This window comes from Castor canadensis, chromosome 8 (genome assembly GCF_047511655.1).
Source record: "Castor canadensis chromosome 8, mCasCan1.hap1v2, whole genome shotgun sequence".
Lineage (NCBI taxonomy): Eukaryota > Metazoa > Chordata > Mammalia > Rodentia > Castoridae > Castor > Castor canadensis.
The window spans coordinates 106,445,739-106,471,619 of NC_133393.1; the positions used below are offsets into that span (position 1 = coordinate 106,445,739).

General features: G+C 36.2%; 1 protein-coding gene and 1 long non-coding RNA gene across 2 annotated transcripts; one reads left to right on the forward strand and one right to left on the reverse strand.

Annotated features, from left to right (window-relative positions):
* The first annotated feature begins 15 nt into the window (after positions 1–15).
* On the forward strand, positions 16–11,034 carry LOC141425792 (uncharacterized). Its single transcript, XR_012450895.1, has 2 exons — positions 16–154; positions 9,814–11,034. It is a non-coding gene; the product is annotated as an uncharacterized lncRNA (long non-coding RNA).
* Tmbim4 (transmembrane BAX inhibitor motif containing 4) lies at positions 8,401–25,629 on the reverse strand. The gene is made up of 7 exons (XM_020168718.2): positions 25,451–25,629; positions 19,224–19,332; positions 18,436–18,541; positions 15,383–15,416; positions 13,837–13,954; positions 9,241–9,286; positions 8,401–8,667 (listed from the first exon to the last, which is right to left on the reverse strand). The coding sequence occupies exons 1-7, from the start codon at positions 25,545–25,547 to the stop codon at positions 8,461–8,463; spliced, it is 717 nt and encodes a 238-aa protein (XP_020024307.1). The 5' UTR covers positions 25,548–25,629; the 3' UTR covers positions 8,401–8,460.
* Positions 25,630–25,881: the final 252 nt, after the last annotated feature.

The window sequence follows — 25,881 nt, forward strand, 5'->3', positions numbered from 1 at the left end:
TCGCTGTCTGCAGGTCTTGAAGCTTGGCGGGTCCCATGCCGGTGTGGAAGTCGGATTTGGAGAAGGCAAAACAGTTCCCGGCGAGGATCAGGCCCCAGGTTAGCCGGCTTCCCCGACACGGGCGGTGTAGCCGGGAAACTATCACAGGTCACAAGTAGGGAGCCCAGAATCGAGTTTTACATTTCAAGTCCCGCCTCACCGGGACGCAGTTATTAGGGATTTGCTTAGATCGCATCGGCCTAGATCACGTGTTTTTCCTAAGGTCGTACTGAGCTTTATTTGCAACCTGAAATTTTCCCATCCGGCTCATGCTCTCACGGATAGATGTACACAGACGTCAAAACTTACAAATTGTAGACTTTGAACATGTCCAGTGTATTGTAAGTCATTATATCTCTGAGCGGTCACTAAAACCATGAAACAATTATTTCCTATCTCAAAAAGTTTAAAGGGTAAAAGGATGAAACTATTTCAGTTCAATCACTATTTACCTGTCTGATACTTACATTCCAAATACAATGCTAAGACTAGAATGATTGTAGTTACGCGAACAACACTATTTTACATGTTTCTAATAGCATAGGCTTTAGAACACACCGGGACTTCAACACTTGTGAATGATATGTCTTAGAACCTAGATTTCCTTGCTCCTAAGGTGAAGATAACACACCCTCGTTGATCCTAGGTAGGTGATAAGCACTCAACAAATAGTAGCTCCTCTTCTGTACTTTCAAACACATAACTACCTGTATGATTTGTAAGCAGTGTTTTCTAGAGATTTACGACATATACCAAAAAACAAGAAAGGAATTATATTTAATTCCTGTCAGTTCCTTGTGAGATATTCGTGCATTTTCTTGTTTGTTTAAATTTGTTTCCTTTAGAAGCCATGCACCAGGTGGCACATGCCTGCCATCCCAGCACTTGGCAGGAGGGGAGGGAAAGAGAGAGAGGAAAAAAGGAAGGGAGAGAGGGGTATGGAAATTATTGAATTCAGAATAGCAAGGTTTTTTTTTAAACATAGATTGAAAACTACAACAATGTGATATAAAAATGGAAGAATGCCTAGGAAACCTAGTTTCATTAAAAGGTAGATTAAAACTGTGCACTGGTGGCTCACTCCTGTAATTCTAGCTACTCAGGAAACAGATCAGGAGGATCACAGTAAGAAACCAGCCAGGGCAAATAGTTCTCCAGACCCTATCTTGAAAATACCCACACAGAGAAAGGGCTGGAGGAGTAGCTCAAGTGGTAGAGTGCCTGCCTAGAGAGAGTGAGGCTCTGAGTTCAAACTCCAGTACCACAAAAAAAGGGTAGATTAAGATCTTATAGAGTAACTGAGTTTCTATTTTACGAGTTATTCATAAGCCTAACATTTCAAATTAGAATTTAGCTACATCTCCCTGAAAATATAAGTGCACATTGCATTTTAAGTTAGAGATAATTAAATTCAGATAGTCCAAACTGACTGCATTTTGCCTAACATACTAAAAGACCAAGGTTTTTGAACAGAAATTTGGCACCAGAAAAAGCTACCTATTATGAAAATGTCATGGTGTAACAATTCAGCATTACAAATATTTTAAAAAGGTGAATTATGGGCTACTTTGTTAGAAAAGTTTTTACTTATGTCCCTCACCAGTTTGTATAAAAAGTAGTTCTTTTTTATTTTTAGGCAGTACTGGGGTTTGAACTCAGGTCCTACATGCTTTCTAGGCAGGTGTTCTACTATTTGAGCCACTCCACCAGCCCCATAAAAAGTTCTAACAGAATAGTCAAGTGGCCTTAGTATTACTATTTTAAAATCCTTAATCTACTCCCTCATTCATACATTCAAGTGTGAACTCTGTGATAGTCACTTTGCTGGATATAAAAGATGAAGGGCCCAAATAAATGTTAGAATAACTAAGCACTAAGGAGGAGTAAGGCTTAAAGCTCAAACAAAATATTGCTTTAACTTCTCACAGAGCTGGAGGGCACCAGTGGAACTAGAAGCACAGTGGTTAGTGCTGAATACCTGACAGGAAACAGATTTCCCATCGCAAAGGTATGCTGTGCTTCTTGGTACCAGCAAGCATGTGAGGCTTCCATGGAATCCCTGATCTGCATGACTTAATAAAGAACAGGAAGATTTCTGGAATTCAGATGATGACTCCTACATTGCCAGTTCCCTAGATAATAAAGACTTCAGTACTAAGCTCTATTAGGATGAAAGGTAAATAGCAAAAGGAAATTCTCAGCTGCTTAAAAAAAAAGGCTGCAGCTGACTTCAAGTAGATTGAAGCCAGGTCTGGGGTCTGCACTGAAGAAATTAAGGCAGGTACATTAGGCCCACTGCTCATCTTACCCCAAAAGATATTCAGTAACACAAAAGTTCTCAAACCGGACTCCTTTCTCCTTTTCCTGCTACCTTTCTTGGCTGTTCCTCTTGTCTCTTGCACAATGAGTTGCATGTTGTATGTCCAAGTCCTGCAAATTCCACTTAAATATGTCCTCAGTGTGCATATTTTCACATTCACTTGATGTAAAAAAAGAAGTTGCACATGCCCGTATACTTAGCAGTTCTCTTCTAGGTGTATTACCTACTTTGTCAAACTCATTGTGAGAGTAAACAAGGAGCAACCACATGAAATTCCTTGACAGAATGTACGACTATCATTCATTTATAAAATGTAATACTCTATACCAGTGGTTTTCAAATGTTTTGCTCCTGGGATCCCTTTATACTCTTAAAATGTGACATCAAATAAATTAAAATCATTTATTGAAGATTTAAGTCATTTTAAAGGGATAAATTAGACAATATGTTTCTGAAAAATGTATTTCCTAAATAAAAACTAATTTAGCTAAAAGAATAAATTGTTTTATATTTTTAAAATGCCAAATCTGCTTTTGCTTATGTTTTTAGTCATAATTCAGTATGTTCTGCTTGGTGTGAAAATGCTGACAGTAGCTGACATTAATTAAGCAGTTTATACATCTATCTCATTTCATCCTTTTAACAGTACAATAAGGTAGGTAATATTAGTATTCTCATTATAAAGATGAGACAAATAGCCTAAAAATGAAGGATAAGTAACTTGCCAAGTATCATATAAACAGCTGGTTGCATAGCAAATATTCTACCCTAGATGTTCTTACCCACTGTGCTGTTAAACTTGATTTACTGTATCTTGCACCTGGGTAGATACTCAAAAAATTAATTGATGATAGATTTACTTCTCAAAGTCATTAAAAACTAAATCTGTGCTATTATTTCAACTTACTATCTAGAAAATGATGCTTAATGTTATGAGCTGAATTGTATCCCCTAAAAATTCATATGATGAAATCCTAACCCCCAATACCTCAGAATATGAATATTTTTGGAGATAGGTCATGAAAGAAGTTCTTTTTTTAATTGTATTTTATATATTAGAAATGAATAAATGTAAATTGAAATTAAATAACATACCATTTGTAATAGCATAAAATATGACAGAGTTGACAAGTGTGACAAAAAATATTAACAATCCATGCCCTGGAAATTATAAAATAGTGTTCAGAAACATTAAAGAAGGCTTAAAAAAATAGAAATATCACAGATTGGAAGACTCACATTGGTAAGATGGTAAATGTTTCCAAATTGGTTTATGAAATTAATGCAACACTCCTCAGTCCAAATCCTAGAAGGCTTTCTTTTTTCTTTTTTCTTTTTTTATTATTCATATGTGCATACAATGCTTGGGTCATTTCTCCCCCCTGCCCCCACCCCCTCCCTTACCACCCACCCTGCCCCCTCCCTCTCCCCCCCACCCCCTTAATACCCGGCAGAAACTATTTTGCCCTTATCTCTAATTTTGTTGTAGAGAGAGTATAAGCAATAGTAGGAAGGAACAAGGGTTTTTGCTAGTTGAGATAAGGATAGCTATACAGGGAGTTGACTCACATTAATTTCCTGTGTATGTGTGTTACCTTCTAGGTTAATTCTTCTTGATCTAACCCTTTCTCTAGTTCCTGGTCCCCTTCTATTGGCCTCAGTTGCTTTTAAGGTATCTGCTTTAGTTTCTCTCCATTGAGGGCAACAAATGCTAACTAATTTTTTTAGGTGTCTTACCTATCCTTATATCTCCCTTGTGTGCTCTCGCTTTTATCATGTTATCAAAGTCCAATCCCCTTGTTGTGTTTGCCCTTGATCTAATGTCCGCATATGAGGGAGAACATCCGATTTTTGGTCTTTTGGGCCAGGCTAACCTCACTCAGAATGATGTTCTCCAATTCCATCCATTTACCAGAGAATGATAACATTTTGTTCTTCTTCATGGCTGCATAAAATTCCATTGTGTATGGATTCCACATTTTCTTGAACCATTTGTCAGTAGTGGGGCATCTTGGCTGTTTCCATAACTTGGCTATTGTGAATAATGCCGCAATAAACATGGGTGTGCAGGTGCCTCTGGAGTAACCTGTGTCGCAGTCTTTTGGGTATATCCCCAAGAGTGGTATTGCTGGATCAAATGGTAGATCAATGTTTAGCTTTTTAAGTAGCCTCCAAATTTTTTTCCAGAGTGGTTGTACTAGTTTACATTCCCACCAACAGTGTAAGAGGGTTCCTTTTTCCCTGCATCCTCGCCAACACCTGTTGGTGGTGGTGTTGCTAATGATGGCTATTGTAACGGGTGAGGTGGAATCTTAGTGTGGTTTTAATTTGCATTTCCTTAATGGCTAGAGATGGTAAGCATTTTTTCATATGATTTTGGCCATTTGAATTTCTTCTTTTGAGAAAGTTCTGTTTAGTTCACTTGCCCGTTTCTTTGTTGGTTCATTAGTTTTGGGAGAATTTAGTTTTTTAAGTTCCCTATATATTCTGGTTATCAGTCCTTTGTCTGATGTGTAGCTGGCAAATATTTTCTCCTACTCTGTGGGTGTTCTCTTCAGTTTAGAGACCATTTCTTTTGTTGAGCAGAAGTCTTTTAGTTTTATGAAGTGCCATTTATCTATGCTGTCTCTTAGTTGCTGTGCTGCTGGGGTTTTGTTGAGAAAGTTCTTACCTATACCTACTAACTCCAGAGTATTTCCTACTCTTTCCTGTATCAACTTTAGAGTTTGTGGTCTGATATTAAGATTCTTGATCCATTTTGAGTTAATCTTGGTGTAGGGTGATATACATGGATCTAGTTTCAGTTTTTTGCAGACTGCTAACCAGTTTTCCCAACAGTTATTGTTGAAGAGGCTGGTTTTTCTCCATTGTATATTTTTAGCATCTTTGTCAAAGACAAGTTGGTTATAGTTGTGTGGCTTCATATCTGGGTCCTCTATTCTGTTCCACTGGTCTTCATGTCTGTTTTTGTGCCAGTACCATGCTGTTTTTATTGTTTTGCTTTGTAATACAGTTTGAAGTCAGGTATCGTGATACCTCCAGTATTGTTCTTTTGACTGAATATTGCCTTGGCTATTCGCGGCCTCATGTGTTTCCATATAAATTTAACGGTAGATTTTTCAATGTCTTTAATGAATGTCATTGGAATTTTGATAGGAATTGCATTAAACATGTAGATTACTTTTGGGAGTATAGACATTTTTACTATGTTGATTCTACCAATCCATGAGCATGGGAAATCTCTCCACTTTCTATAGTCTTCCTCAATCTTTCTTCAGAATTTTATAGTTATCCTTGTAGAGATTGTTCACATCCTTTGTTACATTTACACCTAGGTATTTTGAGTTTTTTTGAGGCTATTGTAAATGGAATTGTTTTCATATATTCTTTTTCAGTTTGTTCATTATTAGTGTATAGAAATGATAAAGATTTTTCTATGTTGATTTTATATCCTGCTACCTTGCTGTAGCTATTGATGGTGTCTGGGAGCTTCTGAGTAGAGTTTTTTGGGTCTTTAAGGTATAGGATCATGTCATCTGCAAATAGGGATATTTTGACAGTTTCTTTACCTATTTGTATTCCTTTTATTCCTTCTTCTTGCCTAATTGCTCTGGCTAGGAATTCCAGTACTATGTTGAATAGGAGTGGAGATAGTGGGCATCCTTGTCTAGTTCCTGACTTTAGAAGGAATGGTTTCAGTTTTTCTCCATTAAGTATAATGCTGGCTGTAGGCTTGTCGTATATAGCTTTTATAATGTTGAGGTACTTTCCTTCTATTCCTAGTTTTCTTAGAGCTTTTATCATGAAATGGTTTTGGATCTTATCAAAGGCTTTTTCTGCATCTATTGAGATGATCAAGTGGTTTTTGTCTTTGCTTCTGTTAATGTGGTTTATTACGTTTATTGATTTTCGTATGTTGAACCACCCCTGCATCCCTGGGATGAAGCCTACTTGGTCATGGTGAATAATCTTTTTGATGTGTTGCTGAATTCGGTTTGCCATTATTTTGTTGAGGATTTTTGCATCAATGTTCATTAAGGAGATTGGCCTATAGTTCTCCTTTTTGGAGGTGTCTTTGCCTGGTTTTGGGATAAGTGTAATACTGGCTTCATAAAATGTGTTTGGCAGTTTTCCTTCCCTTTCTATTTCGTGGAACAGTTTAAGGAGGGTTGGTATCAGTTCTTTAAAGGTCTGATAGAATTCAGCAGAGAATCCATCAGGTCCTGGACTTTTCTTTTTGGGGAGACTCTTGATTGCTGCTTCAATTTCATTTTGTGTTATAGGTCTATTCAGGTGATTAATATCCTCTTGGTTCAGTTTTGGATGATCATATGTATCTAGAAATGAAAGAAGTTCTTAAGGAAAAGTCACATTGTTAGGGTGTACCCTAATATGACTGATGCCCTATATGAAGAGAAAATCTGGACACAGACAGAGGGTACACCAGGTAAAGACAGCCAAGGAGAGAGGCCTCAGAAAAAAATCAACCCTGCCAGCACTCAGCTTGATCTTGGACTTGCTTTCAGCACTGTGAGAAAATAAGTTTATGTTATTAAACCACTCAGTGTATGGTACTTTTGTTATGGCAGCCCAAGCACCCTAATACACTCGTCCCCTCTTGTCTGCAGGGGATATATTAAAAGACTCCTGGTGGGTGCCTGAAACCACAAATAGTACCAAACCCTATATATATTATGTTTTTGCTATACATGCAAATGCATGATTAAATTTAATTTATAAATTAGGCACAGTAAGAGATTAACAATAATAAAGTAGAAAACATTTAACAATATAATAAAAGTTATGTGAATGTGTTGTTTCTCTCAAAGTATATTGTACTGTATTTATTCTTGTGGTGCGAGATTATATGCCTATGTGATGAGATGACGTGAGAAGAGTTATATAGACTTTGTGATGAACAGGTAGGCTACTATTTTGACCTTCTGACCATGTGTTCGAAGATCATTTACTTCAGGCAAGATGAAGCAGAACAGTATGAGATTTCATCATGCTGCTCAGAACACATAGTTTAAAACACGATATTTCTGGAATTTTCTACTTAATATTTTTGTACCACAAAATGTAACTGTAGGTAACTGAAAGCACACAATGTGAAACTGTAAATAAGGGGAGACTATGATGGGGAATTTGCCAAAGTTTCACTGTCATTGGTACACTAAATGCTTTTCAAATCAACACAAATGGAACTATAAGACACTGTTTTCCAAATATTTTATTTAAAATATATGTACTTAATATCAGATGGACACATATCTTTGGGGTCTTGACCATGCTATGATTTTAAAAATGAAACCTGTTCTTAAAAAAATTAGTCAAATTTTATGTCATATCTTACTTTTAAGCAGACCTTTAACTTTAAATTTATTAATAAAATGCCGCTAGCATTTTAATATAGTTTTAATACAATACTGAATAATTCTCTGTAGAATTTATATTTTGTATTTTTTCCTTTCTAAATGGGAGTAAAATCTCCCAGTTAGTTTTGAGATTCATACTTTAAGTATGATAAAGACACTAGTACTTTAGGATCAAAATCAAATCTGCTATTTAGGTAAAATTTAGATTAAATCACTAGACAAAAATTACTTGATATGTTTAATCTAAAAATTATTCTTAACACACACACACACATGCACACACACAGAGAGAGACAGTACTGAGGTTTGAACTCAAGAGCCTCATGCTTGCTAGGCATAGCCTCACCAGCTCACCACTCCACCAGCTCATAAATTATATTTGAATTGTAAATTAACAGCCGAGTATGGTGAAAAAATAAAACTAAGTCAGGCATAGTGGTACATATCTGTAATCCAAAGAGGCTGAAGGCAGGTGAATTTTAAGTTTGAGGCCAACCTGAGCTATGTAGTGAGTCCCTGTCTCAGAAAAAAAAAATTAAAATAGAAGTTTATCTCCTACCTGAGATTTAAGTCAATGATTTAGAAATGATATATGATAAAGAATAAGATTTTAAAGCTCAGAAGAATAAAAAATACCAATAAAGACCATGAAAGTATTTAATATTTAATTTTAACTCAACTTTATTATTACATAATGGAACAATCTCTGTATACTGCTTTCACTTATTTTTTATTAACTGCTTCCAAAACCCGTAACAGGTGCAGGAATAAGTTGATAACATCCAAGTAGAGGCTGATGGCAGCTAGTACATACTCTTCAGGGGATAGTTTATACATCAATGAGTGTGTATCATAGATGATGAATCCACAGAAAAGAAGGGCTCCTACTGCAGAGAGGACCAATTCCACTGTCGCACTATAAAAAAAAATCTATAGGCAAGAGATTAAAGAAATGTTTATACTTGAGAACACCATTAAGAGTACTTAATTTACTTCACTGATGATCTGCTATATACATATTTAATAAGTGTATAACACTGAATTATAAATGTTAAATGAAAAGCAGAAAGAGGCAGAACAGGTAGGTCCAAGTTTGCGCCTGAAAGATGGTAGGATGAATGGATGAGAGAACACATATCCTCCCTTCAATCAAATTACCTACTTGACTTTGAATATTAGCATTCTACATATAAGTTATTTTAAAATATATTTCTTTTTCAGAATTAAATATGCCACTTAGAGGCTGACAGTTACAAATGAGGGTCTTTTTCTATGTAATTTAACTCACTTGCCCATTCATCTTTCTTTCAATCAATAATAATGACCAACATAAGACCTTGGCTTTATGTTATATTTATAGAATATTCTATAATCATTCTCTATAGAAGTATTTCAGATAATTATACCTATGTGTCCTCTAAGAGTAACTCTCCAACTTTTTGAGGTTATTTATATTGACATAGCCAGATTTATATTCAAGTTAACCATTCTAAGACAACTTACCTTCAAGAATCCTGACAAACATAATATCCACAAAACAGCAAATAGTCTATAAAAATAAAATTTTAATGATTTAGATTATTGTTCCTCACAAAAACTCTGTAAGCCCATTCACCATTTTCTGAAGAAACAGTTCCATCCAGATTTTTGCCAAAGAATAGAATATAAGAATTCATAAATATACAATGAATATTTACCGTACACATTTTGTTTTTCTTTTAAAGAAATTGAAATAACAGCTATTCAACTGTTTTATGGTGTAAAAACTAATAAAGAGCATTATTTTTAAAGTTTTCAATGGTGCAGAAAGAAAATATTGACATAAACAAATCATTAGGGGCATTTCCATTCAGAAACCCATTAAAAAGTACTAGAAAATATACACATGAACAAATAGAATTTCCATGAATTTGTATTTTTACACCATATAACAAAAGCAAACTATTCTGTGAATATGCACATCTATTAAAGACCCTCAAAATATCCTTTGTAATTTTATTCTTATGTATTAAGAACTTATACTTACAAATCTGCCCCTACTATAATTTTCTTTCTTTCTTTTTTTTTTTTTTGCAGTACTGCAGTTTGAACTTAGCAGGACTTGAGACGCACCTGTAGTCACTACTGTTATTCTTTGAGTTGCCATTCAACTGTTACATACACAAAGTATAATTACATGACAAAGAACATCTAAGAAGTCAGTGTTTTGTTATCAAATATGGGACTTATCTGCTGCTTCAGGCTACAGGGAATTGTGGAATCTGAATTTACGCTCCCTAAGTAAAATCAGGCAAAATAAATGAAACAACAGCTTTCACCTGTTGGACAGCAGGAAACACAAGGCAATGATTTCAGAGATAAGGAAGACAAAGATCTACAACTGCCCCAGCTACAGAGTTTCCAGGCTTCAATGTAGGGACAGGAAGCCACACAGAGACTTGTGGTCTCCTTGAACTGAGGAGACAAAAGTTCAGAGGTCAGGGAGGCTAAGATAGCTAGACTCTGCAGCACAGAGTACCACACGGAAGAGAGCAATACAGAGAAAAAGAGCTCTGGTGATATTTATAGGATTCCCTAGAATCTTTAGTTGAGTACCAATAATTGCATGCATATGAAGATATGACCCAAGTTAGGGAAGATCCACCATACAGAGGTAGGCAGAACAATCCTCAGAACTCACACAGGGTTGAGATAGTTTGCATTCACAGCAGCCAGAGCAGAAGGACCTCCAAAATCCATGAGGTTCTATCTCAGTAATGGGCCAAATTAGCTCTAAACCAAAAGCTGTTGTGGTCCTACATAACAGAGCCTCAAAAGGGTCAAAGAATTTCCAAGGAACGTAATAACATCTTAGAAGAACAAAGCTAAGAATATTTAACATGATAAAAAAATTTCAGAGCTCAACAATGAACAATTTGTAATGGCCAACTTCCAGTCAGAAATTATAAAGGTATATGAAATGAAGGAAATATGACCTATAACAAGGAGAAAAGCCAACAGAAACAACTAGGTATGACACAATGATAGAATTAGTAGACAATGACTTTAAAAATATATTCTCCATGTTCAAGGAGTTGGAGGAAAGCTGATCATAAGGAGAAAAAAAGGAAGATATAATTCATTTTCAGAAGACTCAAACTGAAGTAACGTCTGTAGATGAAAACTACAATCTATGAAATAAGAATCCTCTGACTGAGATTAGCAGAAGAGTAGAAGAAAGATTAATGAATTTGAAAACCATAACAGAAACTAAACTAAATGACCACACACAAAAAAAAAAAAGACTGAAAAGAAAATGAGCAGAATATCAACAAACTGGGACATCAGCATTCTAACATACATGTAAATGGAGTTCCAAAGTAGAGAAGAGAGATGAAAAATTTGAGTAAAACATGCCCCAAATTTTCCATATTTGATGAAAACTAAGTTGACAGATTCAAGCAGAAAAATGAAAAAAAAAAAAAAGAATGTACTAACCAAATTACTGAAAACCAGTGATAAAGATAAATGTTATAATTAGGAGAAAAAAAGATATGTACTAGGAGCAAATATAAGACAGACAGTAAACTTCTAGTCAGAAATTGTTAACACACAAAGGCTATTTCATAATGATGTGAGGAATGAGTTCACCAAGAGGACATAACAATTCTAAATGTTTTTATATCTAAAAAGAACCTCAAATAAATGATGTAAAACTTAAAGAACATAGAGGAGAAACAGATCAATCCAAAATGTAGTTGGAAATCTCAACACCCCTATCATATTGATAGAACAGATGGCAGAAAATTGGTAAGCACTATCAACTAATCTGATCTGACATTTATAAAATATTCCATCCAGTAGCAGCAAAATGTGTATTTACCATCATATCACAAAAAAAACTCAGTTAATGCAAAAAGGCTGAAATCATACAAAAAATTTCTCTAAAAATAACAGGAATAAATGAAATATCAAACATACTTAGTATCGTAAATCTTTTTTGGTGACTAGAGGGTGTGGTAAAATTCCAGCCCTCAGTTCTCTCTCTGAAATAGCCACAAAATTTCTCAAGATATGCCTGGCAAACCTAAACTAGAATGAAGTACCTGCCACCTACCAATATAGGTCCTTCGGGATTGAAAAGGATTTAGGACTTACTTTTTACTCGTAAGCCCAAGGGAAACTCCAAAGCTTCTGCACCAAGGGCATGGAGAAGGTGGTATTTGAAATTGTAAAGTGTCTCAGATTTTACCCTATTTGCAGGCCAGTAAGTTAGCCTGGTATAGTTTCACAGGACAAAGCATAAGATTTCCTGGGTCTGAGATAAGGAACATTTTATTTCATCAATAGCCATAGTCAGAGAATCATCATTTTTATACCAGAAAACTCAGTCTATACAGGGTGATGCCAAGAGGACCAAACACACACACAGTGGATTGTGTTATAAGAGAAGAACCTTAAACAATCTTTAAAAAAAATTATAATGGAGAGTTATCATGCTTGCTCTTTGCTGTAGGAGGAGGCACTATATCTACCAAGGCTTTTCACTATAAAAACAACCTTGAAAAGATAATCTGGGACAAAAGACAGAAACACAAGGGATTCGTGAGAAATTGTCTCCCAAAAGATGTTAAGATAGTTTCCGAAGGCTCTGACAAGAGATTAGGATAGGGCTGCCAAAGGTCTTTGAATATTAATTTATTCCATTATTTACTACAGCTGGGCATATAAAGTGCTACATTTGAGCATAGTCAGACTCTGTGGATAATAAATACTGCAGTACACATCTTTTCTCCACTACCAGTTGGGTCTCCAACCCAGTTGGTTAAGCATGTCCTCCCTGGTCCTCACCCAGGGACCTAGGTACATGCACAGTAAAGGGTTATTTAGGCTCACAGGCTCCAATTTATGAGTGTGTGGTAAGATCTTGAGTTAAGAGTTGTGAGGAACAGAGTAGAAGAAGCCTATGAGGACATAAGCACAGTTGTACTCAATGTTCTGCAGGCTGAGTTTGGCACAGCCCCAGCTGCAAAATAGGGTGAGAATAAGATGCTTTTCCTAAAATGTTTATGTCAAATAATCTATAAACTGAGATTTGGCACAGCCCCAGCTACAGAAGAGAGCAAGAAAGTGAGATGCAGCTCAGCTTTTCCTAAGTTGTTTAACACAGGTTTCTCCTGTTAAAATGTCACATCCCTCCCCAAGAACCACTGCTCCACCTCCTTGTTTACCACTGGATATAAAAGACAATGCTTTTGGATGAAGGCAGGTTTTTTGATGGGGGTGTTTTTTGGCTGAAGGGAAATTGCTGGAGGGAGATTGCTGAAGGAGGAAAATGAATTGCTGAAGGGGAATTGCTAAAGGGGAAAACTCAAGAGAGAACATGGGTTTTAGAAAAGCTAAGTTAGAGAAAAGCTAAAGAGAACATGGGACAGTGCAGGTCTGAGCACCAAGGCTTTAAGAAAGCTAAAGGGAGAACACAGAATAGTGCAAGTCTGAGGACTGGGACTTTAACAGCTGTGTTAATGCAGTTTTTAGACAAAGACTTTAAGAGACATTATGCTAAAGAAAAGCTATGAGAAAACATGGGACAGAGTGAGTCTAAGGAAAGAGGTTTTAAAGAACAGAAAAAGAAGACTTTAGAAGTGAGGTTTTGAAGAATAGAAAAGAAAAACTTTAAAAGCAACGTTTTAAAGAATTGTAAAGATAGAGAAAAGCAGCAGAGTAAACAAAGAGAATAATAGAGAAAAGAACCAATGAGGCTGTTGTGCATCTCCATCCGAGCACCCAACACTCCTAGCCCCAACTTTTTGCCTGTCTGTCTATCCTGTGTCCTTTCTGCATCTCCTGTTGTCCCCAGGTAAGCCCAGTTAGGTTCAGTAGTAACAAGGGAGTGAAAAAAAGCTCACTTCAAAGAGTTTTCAGTTTATGTCAATATTCTCTATCAATACAGTAATAGTCAAGCAAAGATTTGAAGGTCATGTCCTATAAATACGCAAAGAGATGATCTCTTACTAACCCCCATTTTAAGACATCCAAAGCTAACAGTATAGCATTTCTCTTTTAAAACCACCTTTAATATTAAAGACATCTATTATTATCCAAGAGTATGTAACTTACCCTGCTCCAAATTTGCTGAAATCTCTCTTAGATTGTAGAGTATATACAGTCAAACCAAGAAATACTGCAGTAGACAGTACAAAAGCTTGCAGAATAATATATACATCATAGAAAGTAACTGTAAAATTAAAACATTAATTTACAATGTACATAAACTCAATATAAAAAAGGCTTTTCTGGCATAATATAAATGTTTTATTATTTCCTATACCATTCATCAATAAAAACAATTATTCCTTATCCTACCTTGGTACAGTAAAACCACACTCATAATGCAATAAACACGCTATAATAATTCATTCATACAACATAAGGGATCATATTATGAAGTTAGTGAAATGACTATAGAGATAACACACAGATAACCAGTTAGAAGTTTTAGGGATATGGTAGAGTGACTCTCATCAATCTCTGTCCCAGCTGCAGGTTATCACCATCTTTGGTGACTGTCCACTATGGCTAAATATCAATAGGGAAGACTTTGGGTCTTCTAGGAGCTCCTGGACAGTAGCAGCAATTCTAGCCACCATCTGGTCATTAGTCATACCAGGTGACCCACTCAATTCAAGGCAATTGAACAAGAAAAATGCTGAAGCTGTCTGGATTGGCCTGCCTTCACCTACCCCGCAGAAGACAGAAACCAACCACTAATTGCTTTATATTTAAATCAGTATTATCTTTGAATACATTATTGTTTCTGAATATGTATCAAATTCCCCCCCTGCAATTTTAGAATGATCATCCAGATTGACTATTCTATGGCTACAATAATACAACTGCTTACCATTTTATCAGAATGCTAAATTATATGCTCTTTAAAGAAGGTTAAGTGCTTTGAACTCAAAACCACTTAAGTAATTTTAAATTTTTCAGGGTTTAATTATCCATATTTCTACTTATAAATTATTGAAATTTCTTTATGACATGACAGGATTAGAGGCAAACACAGAAGAAAAGAAAGTTAATTTTGCTTCTTGCCAATAATTTTATTATAAAATATAATTAGTGAGTAAAATATTGTTGTCAATCATCCCATAGGGTACATCAAGTAATTATGACAGATACTTGGCCTTCAAACATATATTTAACATTAACTACAGAAACAGACAGATTATAGTTGTTTCTCATAGAGCCTTTTAGTAAAATACGAAGGTGGAGCAAATAAAGCACAGGCTGACGGATACAATTCTTAGGGAAGATAGTTATGTTATCAAAGCTTAAAATGGCATGTTCTCAAGTTCTTCAAAGATCCCTTTAAATCAGGGGGAAGATTAGCTATGCTAATCTTTTATTAATAGGAAAACATAAATAAAATACTGCTCTCCATTCCTTTTGTTTTCCTTAAACTTTTCCATTTCCTCTAGGCTCAGCTGAACTGTATAAAGTATAAATATTTGACTTTTGCTTATCTTTTTAGGCAATCTTTATCCTATGCCACATTTTTTAAATAGAACATTCCATTATGTTAAACTTTAACTCCAAATATCTTTTTTTTTACCTGAATGATTTATCCACATTAACATATAGAAACACAATTCTGGCTTACCAACAGTGGCCACAGTCAGAGCTTCCAACAGTGTCTAAGAAAAGGAAATTGAAATTAATTAATACATGTCAAATGTATACTATCTCATATCCATTTTCCAGTTTCTAAGCAGATCACTGTGATCCCCTGGGACTAATCTCATTTCAGCCTCAAAGGATCCCTGTGAAGTATATAGGACAGGGCAATTATGAAGCCAAACACAATGGAAATGAGACCTCAATGTATTGAGAATATTTAAATCTAATTGTGGTTCCATTACTCTTTAAGCTCTAATCAGATTTTTCATATGTGTAATAGGAAGATTACACAGAAGAAATAATAGAAAATGCTGTTTTTCTCACTTTATATAATGTAAATAAAATGAGGGGGGTAGGGGGAAAAATGATCCAAACATTGTATGCACATATGAATAAACGAAAAAATAAAATACTGCAAATCATGAATACATTTATAAAAACCACAAACAAGCATGTATAAAAATAAGCATATATAAAAAAACCACAAACAAGCACAATAATAATAAAATATTTGAGGTAGTACTTTGATGTGGCAGTCTTAAAACCTCTTTCTTCCTCAGAAGCAGAATTTTAATCTGGACACCTGAATGTTCATATTAAACATTGTATTTTCAGGCTCCTCTGCAAGCTCGATCTGGCATGTCACTATTTTCTAGCCAATTTAATGTGAGTAGAGAAGTATACAGCTTCAGCTGGCTGGGCTGTGCTCTAAAAGCCCAAAGCTTGCTCGCTTGCTCTCTCCTCTCTCCTCTCTCTCTCTCTCTCTCTCTCTCTCTCTCTCTCTCTCTCTCTCTCTCTCTTATATAACTGGATATTATATGGCTATAACAGTGAGCTATCTTATTATACCATACAATACTTTATAAATGCCTGAATCCTAACAGGCACCTTAGATTTGTATATGAAAGAAAAAAAAACTATCTTGTTTAAGCCATTGTTATTTTGTCATTATTTAAGCCATGTCATAAGTAGCTGAACCCTATTTATTTATCCTAAATAAGATTTGTACTCTAGCCTCTCTTTCCCTTTAATTACATTATCTTTACTTTGTCTTATATGTTTACTCTAGTTATATTTTATCAACCATCTCATAAACCACATCACAAAGGCAAGAACAGAAGTAACAGCAATAATTGTGTAATTACACTTCTGGTAGAAACATTCTCTGTTCCCCACCCTACCTAAAATCAAAAATTATCAGAACCATAGCAAAAATGGTATTAGAAATTATGCATAGATGTGGAGGCAACGAAGCTACTGCCATGTCTCAGTGCAGTTTGTAGGGCCAGGGAAGTGGTAGCAACAGGTGATATTCATAACATGATCTAAGACAAGAAATCCCATTCCACATTCAAGTATCTGAAGAACAGTGTAAATATTAGTAAAGACAACACTAGGAAAACATAGACTAATGATCCCTTTAAAAAATAAGTGCACACGTGCTCATGCCCACCCATACACAGCCTCCTAGGGTAGGTAAAACTCATTTCCTTTATTATTTTGGTAGATCAGAACAAAACAAACCCAGTGTCAGAGGTCACTAAGTAATCTGAGGAAATTTATTTTATAAATTTCCCTATTTGATAAACCACTTTCATCTGTGAGCATGATGAACAAGTCACTTAGCAGTAAGTGATCATCTTGCCTATAAGCATTTGGCTGATGTTCTTCTAGTGAGTTCTCCCTGCCGGCCAAAAGTTGGCCCATACCCCCTTCCTACTTAGAAATCACTCTGAAAGGAAGCTTTATGTAGATTTGAAGAGAAAGTTTATATGATCTTTTGTGTATGTGTATGGGTGTGTGTTCTCCTTCTGTCTTGGTACACAGCTGACTAGACCAGGAGTTGGAATCTGGCCCAGGAATGGCAACCTGTACACTGGCTAGCAATCTAAAGTGTGACCTGTGCTACCAGCATCTGTGCCAATCAGATTCTTTCTCACTTAGGAATCTGAACTCAAAAGAACGAAGAAGCACTGGTAGTAGGAGTTGAAGCCAAAAGTAAATACATGATGTGAGGGCCAACAGTGTGTCACATAAAAAAGATACAAAAAGGGAAAAAATGTGTGAGGACAATTGTGAGAGGGAACAGATGCAATGGTGCAAGAGAGAGAACACAAATTCTTGTCACTGAATTTCCTACAATAGTATAATTTCTAGAACTTTCCTCTGGTTACTCTTCTTAAGACCTGGTGGATTTGAGCTGGTGGATGTCCAAGCTCTTTTATTAAAAAAAAAAACAAAAAACCCTTCCATTATTTGAGGTAACATGGATTAGAGTTGCAAATGAAAGAGCTTAAGATTTAAAATGAATAATCTCTTCTATAATTTTCAAGGTCATGAGCTTTTTTGTCATATTAACACAAACTCATTATCAGAATTCACAAACTTTCTTTAATTTAAAACATTTTAGTGTGATCAGTAGCTTTTCCACTCTTCATTGACTGTAAATATTCATATTATTGCTTTGGAATATTTTGAAGGAAATTTTCAGGTCAGAATACAAAAATCATAATGAACGTGCCAAGAGCTAAAATATTGTAAAAATACATTGAATCTTACCAATCTTATTCAAACTAAGATTGAGTGTTCATAGGTGACATTTGAGGTTTTAATTTTCACAAACATTTCAACAAATATGACTTAAAGTTAGATTTTACCATCTATAAATTTAAAACAAGGGAGTAAAGCACGTCATTTGAGCAAAATGGCTCCTGGGCAGGACAGCAATGACATACAAACACTGAGGAGTTAGTCATAAAGAATTTAACTTCTACAAAACGGAGGCCACAATATAATGCCCCCAACCACAGAATATTAGGAGTAGAAAGTGTCACAGGGATCATATATCTTAATATTTTCATTTTACATATGAGAAAAATTAGATACAGAAAGGCTAAATGTCACATAACCAGATAGCTATAAAACTAGGTCATGTGATTCCAATTCAGTATTTTTTCCTCTAAACCCTCAATTAAAACACTACTTTGGAAAGCTCAGGCTAAATGTTAAAGGAATAGACATTGTCAAAATACTCACGAATCCAAAAAGCAGGTACAGGTTAAGAGGATGCTTATGTCTGTTTAAAGTCAGTGCAAAAATCAAACCCAGGGATCCAAGGGCAGACACCAAAATTAAGGCAGGACTGAAAAACATAATTTTTAAAAAAAAGTTTCAAGTTTAAAGATAGCATTAATAGGGTTACCCAACTTAGTAAAATCTATTTTATGTGTTCATAAAAGTACAAGAAAAAATCTGGAATGATCCACACCAAACTATGAAAAGAAATTATTTTTATATCTGGAAAAGTTGAGGTGTGTGAGGTGGGGAGGAGCTGGAAGATAAAGAAATGAACCCATAGTGAGAGAGAGGAATTTTCTTTCTTCCTTCATGAACTTCTATAACATTTCAGTAATGTTTATAATTAGCATACTTTTATAACTAAAACACAATAAAGAAAAAGATATTAGATAATAAACAAATTTTATACATAACTACTCTTTTGGAGTATTTGCCATATGCCTACAATTTAAATTATTTTACCCAAATGGCAAACTAATAGTTTAAGACACCCCTTTACTAGGGGAAGGGGAGACAGAAATTCTTTATTTTTAAGAAAATATTCATTGTTTATTTTTCCTTTCTTTTAATGTAAAGAAATCATTATTTCTAGCCATACAATTATGTTGAATGTAAAATCTTTAACAAGGGATGGATCAAGGTGACCTTTTCTGAAAACTCAGTAAAGTCCACATCAAGAAACAAAACTCAAATGAGCACACATTTATGCTAACTGAAAATGATTCAGAATCATTTTATTACCATACCTTGCATGTACAAATGTCCGTATAGATTCAAAGTACAGGAACACTGCAGAGGTCACTGTAGTTAAGAGAACCTGCAGAGACAGGATGCTGTAGACTTTTCTGAGAAAGGCTAAAAGGGAAAAAAATTACACATGACCACCTCCTCCACTTATGACAGAACTGTAAGACCACATTTCTTCTTAGAAAAGTTTAGGTCTACATGCATTCTTTGTTAAATCTTAATCTAAATAACATACTCTATAACTGAAACTAGGAAAACATTAATTCAAAATTTTTCAGGTATAATTAATCCTCCAAAATAACATGAGCTTAAAAAAGTTAAGCTAATAGGCAAAAAAGTAAATGTTTCATCAGCATAAAAAAGTATCTAATACCTCTTTGTACACAACGGCAAATAACAAAGCAAATGATTAAAAACATAACTATTTACAAAATGGTTCTGTCTTGAGTCAGAAATACAATGCATATAGGTAGGCCAGGCATGGTGACTCATGCCTGTAATCCTAGCTACTCAGGAAGTGTAAGTAGATCTTGGTGCAAGGCTGGCCCAAGCAAAAAACACAATACCCTATCTGAAGAATAACTAAAGCAGAAACGGCTAGGGGTATGGCTCAATTGGTAGAGCACCTGCCTAGCAATAGCAAGGCCCTGAGTTCAAACCCCAGCACCACAAAAAGAAAAAGAAATCATACATTTACATATAAATTTTCTAAGTCTTAATTTCCAAAGCAGTAAAAATGTTTCCCTAAAGTGAAACTTATCCTTAAAAGGCAAACAAAATATAAACATACTTTTGCAAGTAGACTTAATAAGTCTACTTGCATTTCATCCCTATTAGACTACAAAGACTAAAATTTCCTAACAATAGGAAGCAAGCCTTATTCATATGTCACCCAGCCTCATAAGTAACACAGAAGTCATTCATTCATATTTACTGTTAAATAAATTTTTATATTGAATTAATGAAGGGAGGATTTTGTGATTCTAGGAAGAAAGGTATTATTCTGAAAAGAATAATGGAGCCATAGCTTCTTCAAGCACTGTGCTTAGGTAGGCAACAAAAACCATGAAGAATGACTTTTAACCAAAAGTCACTAATGTGAGGAATATGTGATAAGGGCTTTTAAGAGGAATTTACATGGGTTTCTTTAAAATGTTTTTCTGTTATAAAAGTAATAAATGCCTGGGTATGCTGGTGCACACTTGTAACCCCAGCACTCAGGTGGCTGAGGCAGAAGCATCATGAGTTCCAGGCTAGCTTGTCCATATAGTAAGACCCTGTCTCAACAAAGAAACAAATACACAAATAAGTAAACTATTTACTGGTGGCATCTAAAAAACACAGAAGCAAAGAACTGAACATGAAAATTATCCTTAGTAATTTGACCCACAGAAAACCATTATTAACACCTTAATTATTCTACTCTTATTACATGCATACTTGTGTATATACACATATACAAAGAAACATTAGCTCTTTCTGCATTCACTGAAAATGTGCCCCAAAGGAAGAGGTCATGGTGTGTGTGATTTCCATAACCAGGTGATAAAAGGCGTGTGGCTTCCTTCATGCTTTCTCATGGATTGCTTGCTGGAGGAAGCATGCCATGAGCCATTCTAATAGTCCTATAGAGAAAACCTGAGGGGCTCCAGCCAGCAGTCATGTGAGTAAAATTTCTGCAAGCAGATCCCCCAGTCCAATCAAGCCTTCAGATGACTGCAGCCCTGCCCAGCACCTTGGTTGGAACCTTCTGAGAGACCCTGAGTCAGAACAATACAGCTAAGCCACTGCCAAATTCCCAACCCTTGGATACTGTGTGAGATAAAAAATATTTGTTGCTTTAAGCCACTAAATTTTGGGGTAATTTGTTGCAAAGCAGCAACAAATAGCTAATACACATGGCTGGTCATTGTCATATAACGCAAGTGGCATCTCTTTTAAGAGTTCTTTCCCTGGCCATTCCTTAACTAAAATAGCTGCCACCCTAACCCAGTTTCTAGTCATACCTCTTCATTTCTTTTCTTCAGAGAACTTATCACAGCTAGTGGTTTATTTATTGGCTCATCTCTCTAGGGTCTATCTCTTCCAATGACAAATGACAACTCTTGAGAACTAATACAATGTATGCTGCTATATCACTAATCAATACAGAGCCCAATCAAGGTTCAAAAATGAAAGAAAATGCTCCATGTCTAAAGAAACTAAAATTAAAACTAGATAACTTTTTTTTTTAAATCTACCACAAGACTTAGCAAACTGTGGTCCTTTGGTCCAGTCCAGCCCAACACTTGGCTTTGTCAGGAAAGTTTTCCTAGGATTCAGTCACACTCACTCATTCATGTATTCTCTACAGCTGCTTTTTAACACTGGCAGAGTTTAGGATTTGGAACAGAGACAGTGTGGCCCACGAAGTTGAAAATATTTATTACTCGCCTTTTGTAGAAAATGTACATCATCCCCAGTCTACCAGATTGTCAAAGATTAAGTTCAGGGTTGGTGAGAGTGCAAAGATACCCTCAAATTTTGTTTTCTGGAGTCAACAGTTACAATTTCTTTGTAGGGCAACTGAGAAGTTTAAAATTTAATCTTTTATCTCTACAACTCCACTATTAAAAAATTATTCTACAATAATCTTGGGAAATTTACAAAGATATGGTAGGATGTTCCCTGAAGCACAATTTGAAGGAATAAAAAGTAACAACCATCAAAAGGAGACGTTTAACTAGGTACAGTGGCTCACGCCTGGAATCTAAGGTACTTGGGATAGGAAGAGATAGGAGAGAGGTGGAAATAGAAGGATTGTAGTTTGAGGTCAGCCAGTCTGGACAAAAAGTTAGCGAGACCCTATCTCAAAGAGTAAGCCAGGGCCGGGGGTGTTGCTCAAATGGTAGAGCACCTGCCTAGCAAGTATGAAGCCGAGTTCAAAACCCTAGTACTGCAAAAAAAAAAAAAAAAAAAAGAACCTTAATAAAATTATTAAATGTATATCAATGATTTAAATGATTCTTAATGGCAGAAGCTTGGCTCAGCAAGGCCTCTCTAATGCATGACTTCTATTCACACACTAACCACCACCTCTATAAAGAAATTTGATTTCTTCCAATGTCAGTCATTTTCTATCCCTGTTCTTCCCTAAAGTGATCCATTCTGTCTTTTCATCATTTATGGGACCAACAGGGACCCTCTAGTTCTCATCTACTCCTAATACTTGTAGTACCATCTCTTAATTACTCTAATGTATCAAATTACCAATGTCCTGTTTATAGCTGGATATAATTTGAGAATGCCTTATTTACTTAAAAGGCATACTAAAAAGCTAAGCTTTAATACCAATTCTCTTCAGACTCTTCCAAAAGATTGAAGAGAAGAAAATACTTCAAACTCATTCTATGAAGTCAGCATTACCCTGATAACAAACCCAAAGATTCCACAAAACTACAGAGCAATATGCCTGATGAATATTGATGCAAAAATTCTCAACAAACAGGATTCAGCAGCATATAAAATGGATTAAACATCATGACTAAGGGGGATTTATTCTTATATGTATAAAACCCTGTTAGAACTAATAAATGAGGTTAGCAAAGTTCCAACATACAAAATTAACTTGCAAAAGCAAATTACATTTTTATTCCCTAACAATGAGAAAACTGAAAAGGAAACAGAAAAAACAGCTCCATTTACAACTATATCACAAAGAATAACATACTCAGGAATAAACCTAACCAAGAAGGCAAACATGAAAACTATAAACAGTGCTGAAAGAAATTAAAGAACATAGAAATCTAAGTGAAAAGACATCCATGTTCATAGCTTAGCAGATTTAAAGTATACTTTATAAGTATATGAAGATATACTCAAAGTATATCTTACGAAGATATACTACCCAAAGCGATGCAAAGATTTAATGCAATCCCTATCAAAACTCCATTGGCATTTTTTTCAGAAATGGAAAATCCATCCTAAAATTCATATGGAATCTCAAGAGACTCCAAGGAGACAAATTAACATTTAAAAAGAACAAAGTTGGGGGTCTCATACTTCCTGATTTCAAAGCTACATTAATCAAAACAGTATCATCATAAAGACTGACATTAGACCAATGGAATAGAATAGAAGCCCAGAAACAGAGTTCCAATTTTCTTTATATCACTTGTTCATATTAAAAAATCAAATGATTTTTGACAAGGGTACTGACCATGCCAGGGGGGAAAGGACAGTCTCTTCAACAAGCAGTATAAAGAAATTTACATCTCTACATGCAAAAGAATGAAGCTGGTCCATTTCCTAACACTATAGATAAAGATCAACTGAATAAGGATCTACAACCTAAAACTATAGAAGTCTTAGAAGAAATTATAGGGGACACAGTCTGGTGGTTTCTTACAAAATTAAACCTACTCTTCCACATGACCTGCCAATAGTATTTACCCAAATGAGTTGAAAACACATCCACACAAAAACCCATACATGAATGTTTACAAAGCAGCTTTATCTAGAGTTGCCAAAACTCAGAAGCAGCCAAGATGTCCTTTAGCAGGTGAATGGATACATTTTGATACAGGTTGACAAATGAACATTTCTCCAATACCAAAAGGAAATGATCTATCAAGACTTGAAAAGACGTAAGAGGAAAACTTAATGCACACTACAGTACTAAGGAAAGACAACAGCCTGGAGGGAAAAAAAAAAAAAAAGACCTACCTATTGTATGATTACAATGATTCAGCGTTCTGGAAAAGGCAAAGCTATGGAGACAGTTAACAATATTTGCTACAGGTTAGCTGCGGGGGGAGGCAAGCATAGAAGAACTTTATGGCACAATAATGGCACACGGATGTAATTATACATTTGTCAGAACCCATAAAATACACAGCACAAAGGGTAAACTAGAATGGAAACTATGGACTCTGCTGGGCTTTTACAACGTGTCAATCTAGGTTCACTGGTTATCATAAAGGTGCCACTCTGATCCAGGATGTTGATAACAAAAGAGGCTTTGTATTCAGCAAGGGATATAAAACAACTCTGAGGACTTTCTGCTCAATGTTGCTATGGAGTCTAAAATTGCTTTTAAGAATGCCTATTTTGTTTAACTAGGCAAAGGAATTAGTAATATTTCTCCAAAACTATATACAAATGGCCCACAAAAACATTTTTTTTAAATGCTCAACATCCCTATTCATTAGGGAAATACACATCAAAACAAAAATGAGGTATCACTTCACACTCATTTTGGATGGCTACTTTCATTTTAAACATACAACACGGAAAATAATATGGCAAAGATGTGAAGAAACTGGAAACCTTGTATGCTTGCTGCTGGTGAGAATGTAAAATGGTGCAGCTGTATGGCAGTTCCTTAAAAAGTTAAAAACAGAATTCCCATTCAAAATCCAGCAATAACAAGTTAAAAATAGCTGGGCACCAGTGGCTCACACCTGTAATCCTAGCTGTTTGGGAGGCTGAGATAGAGAGGATTATGGTTTGAGGCCAAGTGGGGCAAACAGTTCCCAAAACCCCATCTCCAAAATAACCAGGGCAAGATGAACTGGAGGTGTGGCTCCAGAGGTAGAGCTCTTGCTTTGCAAATGTGAAGCCCTGAGTTCAAACCCCAGTCCTACCAAAAAAGAAAAAACATGTTAAAAATAGAATTATCATTCAAAATCTAGCCATTCCACTTTTGGCTATGTACTCAAAAGAATTAAAAGATGTGCTAACAGCCGTATTTCTAACAGCATTATTTGCAACTGCCAAGAGAAGCAAAGCAAAGGTCCCCAACGAATGAGTAGATAAGCAAAATTTGGTGAGTACATACATTGTAACGTTAATTAGCCTTAAAAAGGAAATTCTGACACATGCGACAATATGGATGCACCTGAAAGCCACTGTGCTAACTGAAACAAGCCAGTTACAAAAATCCTAGCCAGAAAGCAGAGTGGAGGTTCCCTAGGGGAAGCGAGGTGTCGCCCGGGCGGAACTCGCAGCCCGCGGGGGACCCACCAGCACCTGAGCTCCCGGAGGGCACTGCGCCCCGAAAGCGGACACCTGGCGTCGGCCACAACGTCCCGAGGCAAACTCAGTATAAAGAGGAGCCCTGGCATTGCTTGGGTCTAAAGAAGCCACACCAGCCCGGGCTGCGACGCTGAGCGCTGGGGAGCGCAGGCCTCGGGCGGCCGGGGCGGGGACCCTAGGGACTCCGGGGACCCCGGCGGCGTCCACCTACCCATCCGGATGTGCACGCTGGCAGAGGCCACGCAACTGCCATAGTTGAAGTCATCCTCGATGGAGGAGCAGGGGTAGCGGGAGCCCGGTTCGGCCATGTCGCTCACAGAACCCCGGCCGAGCCAGGGACACCAAACTGACCACAACGGCCTTCGCCCCACTTCCGGGACGCAGCGGTCCAGACTGAACTAGCCGAGCCGCCTGGCGGGGCGAGCCCAGAACTAGTCGATCAAAAACTCCAGCAAGGCTAAGACCCCTGAGAGGGCAGATCACGTTCTCCGCGACATTGAAGGGAAACTTTTCTTGGATTTTCCTCAGAAAGTTTCTTAAATTCTGTCTCTCCCCTGGAGAGTTGCTTAAAGTGAAAGAAGAGATGGATTCATCCATTCCACAAATACCTCTCTCATTAATGCATCCACTTCTTTGATAGAC

Coding starts and splice junctions, on each gene's coding strand:
- Tmbim4 (XM_020168718.2), bottom strand. CDS start 25,547: ATGGCCGAACCGGGCTCCCGCTACCCCTGCTCCTCCATCGAGGATGAC. Junction 19,333..25,450: donor CAGCGTGCACATCCGGATGG/GTAGGTGGACGC, acceptor TTTCCCTTTTAG/CCTTTCTCAGAAAAGTCTAC. Junction 9,287..13,836: donor TTCAGCAAATTTGGAGCAGG/GTAAGTTACATA, acceptor TTATTTTTATAG/ACTATTTGCTGTTTTGTGGA.